The sequence below is a fragment of the Magnolia sinica genome, chromosome 4 (genome assembly GCF_029962835.1).
Source record: "Magnolia sinica isolate HGM2019 chromosome 4, MsV1, whole genome shotgun sequence".
Classification (NCBI taxonomy): domain Eukaryota; kingdom Viridiplantae; phylum Streptophyta; class Magnoliopsida; order Magnoliales; family Magnoliaceae; genus Magnolia; species Magnolia sinica.
This window is the reverse complement of record NC_080576.1, coordinates 112,215,514-112,219,421: the sequence shown is the minus strand read 5'-3', so window position 1 is coordinate 112,219,421 and position 3,908 is coordinate 112,215,514. Positions and strand designations below refer to the sequence as shown.

At 48.0% G+C, this 3,908-nt stretch overlaps 1 protein-coding gene across 1 annotated transcript; it reads left to right on the top strand.

The window, feature by feature from the left end:
* The first annotated feature begins 1,525 nt into the window (after nt 1-1,525).
* LOC131243848 (aldehyde oxidase GLOX) lies at nt 1,526-3,409 on the top strand. Its single transcript, XM_058243463.1, has one exon. The coding sequence runs from the start codon at nt 1,600-1,602 to the stop codon at nt 3,220-3,222; it is 1,623 nt and encodes a 540-aa protein (XP_058099446.1). The 5' UTR covers nt 1,526-1,599; the 3' UTR covers nt 3,223-3,409.
* Nucleotides 3,410-3,908: the final 499 nt, after the last annotated feature.

Here is a 3,908-nt window from a genome sequence, read left to right as displayed (position 1 = left end):
ATTTGGAGAACTAACTCCCACAAATCACTTGATTTTTTCAATAATCGTTGACTGAGTGGTTATGCTGAGCTTAATAAATCTACTTCTAATATGCTTGGTTTGACTTGAATTGTTTTATTTTTTTTCATTGGTATACTCGGCATATAGATACATGCAATATGCATAATTAAATTTTGGCCAAACATTACACATATGACCGTGTGTTTGAATTGAAGCCCAATAACTTGATCTAAAACTCATATAGATGCACCAATCCTTACTTTTTCTTATGGTTTGGCTTACTTGAGTTTTAAATCTGCCTAAATTTTGCATTCATGTTCTAAGATGAGTTGGCAAAATGAATGAATTTCTTTGTAATGGTGGGCCCAACATATCTTCCCATTGTAGGAACATTATGCAAATGGGACCTGTGAGCAAACTCCGTCCTTTCAAACATGCTTTGCGTTGCCAATCTCAGCCAGCTGCCTTCTAATGAAATCCCACAAGTTAACGTTGCTGATCTCAGCCAGCTGCCTTCTAATAAAATCCCACAAGTGAACTTTGCCAACCATTATGATTACGATGTGATATGGTTTAATTGAGCCATGTACAACCATTAGCAAGGAAAATATTTAAATTTATTTATACTTGTCTAGTCATTTATATGGTCTTTGATAATAACACATGGCGCAATCAAATCATGGTAGTCATTTATATGATCTTTGATAATAACACATGGCTCGATCAAATCATCAAGATCTAGAACTATGCTATACATGCCAAAGCCAGGGTAATACCGTCGGTTCCTCTTAATCAGCATAAAGGCCAAAGTCAGGGATCACATTATCGGATCCTCTGAATCAGCTTCCGAACCAAGCTTACGTCGGCAGCCTACCGGGGACCACATGCTGCGATCCATGCAGGCAACGGTAAGAAAAACTTCTGCTGAACGGATGATTGTTACCATCATTGTCTGTGAGCATCCGTAAATGAATCTAGAACAAACGGAAAAAAGTTTCCAATGGCTCTCATTCATCTCTAAAAATTAAAGGTCAGGATCAACCACCAAGTGTGATAATGTAATAATAGCTTACCTACAGCAGTAATGAGAATGTGGACTGGACGGTTCAGATTAGGACCAATTAAGCATGCGGTCCCGAAATGGCATTATTCACACGAACAGTTCCTTACCATCCAACTCGACTAATGATCTTGATCCGTCTGAACGTGGACTGTTTTTATTTATTTAGGAACATCATAAAGACGGTCCAGATTAACCATCCATCCAGCTCGCGAAAGAAGGGACCACCATCCAGGTGGATGATGGTTTCTAACCATCCAATACGATCGTAAAGACGGTCCAGATTAACCAACAGTGCACCGCTTCTGGTATATCCCAACGAACGGTCCATTACAGTTTCCCACTCTCGCTTAGTGACGTGTCATCACGTGTCAGAAATTCAGTGAAGGTGGGTCCCACACACCGGCAGTATCGTCCCTATAAATAAAAATGGACGGCCCTGACCTCACAATCACTCCCCCAAAAGCCGCCACTTTCCCTTTCTTTCGTTTCCATCTTTTTCCGATCCCTTTTTTTGTTTTTTTTTGGACCGTTTAGACATGGCTTCCCAAACGCTCCTCCTCATCATCTTCATCCTCCTACCGTCCATCTGCCCCATACGTGCGGACCTACCCGGCAGGTGGGAGCTGCTCCTCGCCAACGCTGGAATTTCCTCCATGCATACGGCGGTAACCCGTTACGGCACGGTCGTCCTCCTCGACCGAACCAACATCGGCCCCACCCGAAAACTCCTCCCGAAACACAACTGCCGCTACGACCCGTACGACAAGGTCCTCCGCCGCGACTGTTACGCACACTCCGTCCTCTTCGACCCCGCCACCAACCAGATCCGACCGTTGAAAATCCTCACCGACACGTGGTGCTCATCCGGCCAGTTCCTCCCAGACGGCACCCTGCTCCAGACCGGCGGCGATCTCGATGGCAACCGAAAGTTTCGGAAATTCGCCACGTGTCCGCCCGAGGAGCTCTGCGACTGGGTCGAGCTGAAGACACCCGAGCTCGCAAACGGCAGGTGGTACGCCACGAACCAGATATTACCGGACGGGTCGGTCATCATAGTCGGTGGCAGTGCGGCCAACACCGTCGAATTCTACCCTCCGTCCACCCGCTCCGTACAGATTCTCCCCTTCCTTGCTGAAGCCGCAGACACTCAGATGGACAACCTGTATCCGTACGTCCACCTCCTCCCAGACGGACACCTGTTCATATTCGCGAATACGAAATCCATACAATACGATTACAAATACAACAGAATTATACGGTTTTATCCGCAACTCGAGGGGGGCCCGCGCAACTACCCATCCGCGGGATCATCGGCGATGCTGGCCCTCAATTTCGAAAGGGGGAATTTCTTAACGGCCGAGATCGTCATCTGCGGCGGAGCGAGATACGGAGCCTTCATCGAGAGGAGCACCGACGCCCCGGCGTACGGTAGCTGCGGTCGCATTGTAGCAACCGACGCCGATCCTGCCTGGGCGATGGAGGATATGCCTTACGGGAGGATCATGGGAGATATGGTGCTCCTCCCGACTGGAGACGTACTGATCATCAACGGCGCGCAGGCCGGCACGCAGGGGTTCGAGCTGGCGTCCGAGCCGTGCCTGAACCCGGTCCTGTACAGGCCGGACGAGCCGATCGGCCTCCGGTTCATGACGCTGAACCCGACCACCGTGCCGCGGATGTATCACTCGACGGCGAACCTGCTGCCGGACGGGAGGATCCTCATCGCCGGCAGCAACCCGCATTACTTCTACAAGTTCGGCGGGGAGTTTCCGACGGAGCTGAGGCTGGAGGCGTTCTCACCGGAGTATCTGTCGCCGGACCGAACAAATCTACGGCCGGCCATCGTTGAGATGCCCGTAACGTTCCGATACGGAGAGAGTTTCGTGTTGACTGTAACGGTGCCGCTGCCGGTTGTGGGGATAATAGAGGTGAATCTCGCGAGCGCGCCGTTTTCAACGCACTCGTTCTCGCAGGGGCAAAGACTGGTGAAACTGGGAGTTTCGCCCGCCGTGCCGGTATCGGGTATCGATGGCGGTACGTATCGTATCGGTTGTAGGGCTCCGCCGGACGGGAGAGTGGCGCCGCCTGGCTATTACATGGTATTCGCGGTGAATCAGGGGGTGCCGAGCGTGGCCAGGTGGGCCCAGATCATCTTGTAAATAAAAATACGTTTCGGGAATTGGGAGAAGCACACTCGCGCACTTTCACTATAGTGGTTTTTGTCGTGCATTGGCTGAAATCGATTGTGTACCGAGAAAACTCAGTTGGGACCAAAATTGAAGTATATTCAAAGCACAGTTAGATCACATCACATGAAAGTTAAAGCCCTTCAAGGTCCTACAGTGATATTTATTCTTCTTCCAATCTATTCATAAGATTATACCCACATTGATGTAGGAAAATTACAAATGTAAGCTTGATTCAAATCTTACGTGGCTACTAAGAAATTTTCATTGGTAGATGTTCAATTCACACTATTCTCTGTTGTGTGGTTTATTTGAGCTTGGGATATGTTTAATTTTTGGGCTTAACCTATAAAATTATATGAGAACATGAATGTCTAACGTGGATACAATAAATAAATTACGATGAATCTGACGGAGTTTACTCGTATGCAATCCGCTTTGACTATCGTCGGGCGTCTGACACCACTTATCTGGTGGGCCACACATCAATTTCTTATAATCATCCCGTTTCTATTGGACGGGTGTGGGCCACCTTATCTAAAATGGTCGGGCTGAGAGTTTTTAGTATGTTGATACGTTAAGGTGGGCCATTCACAATCGAGATTGGATAATTGTAACAAACCTAAGGATTCTTTTAGTTGAATGTGAATGAAGATGTA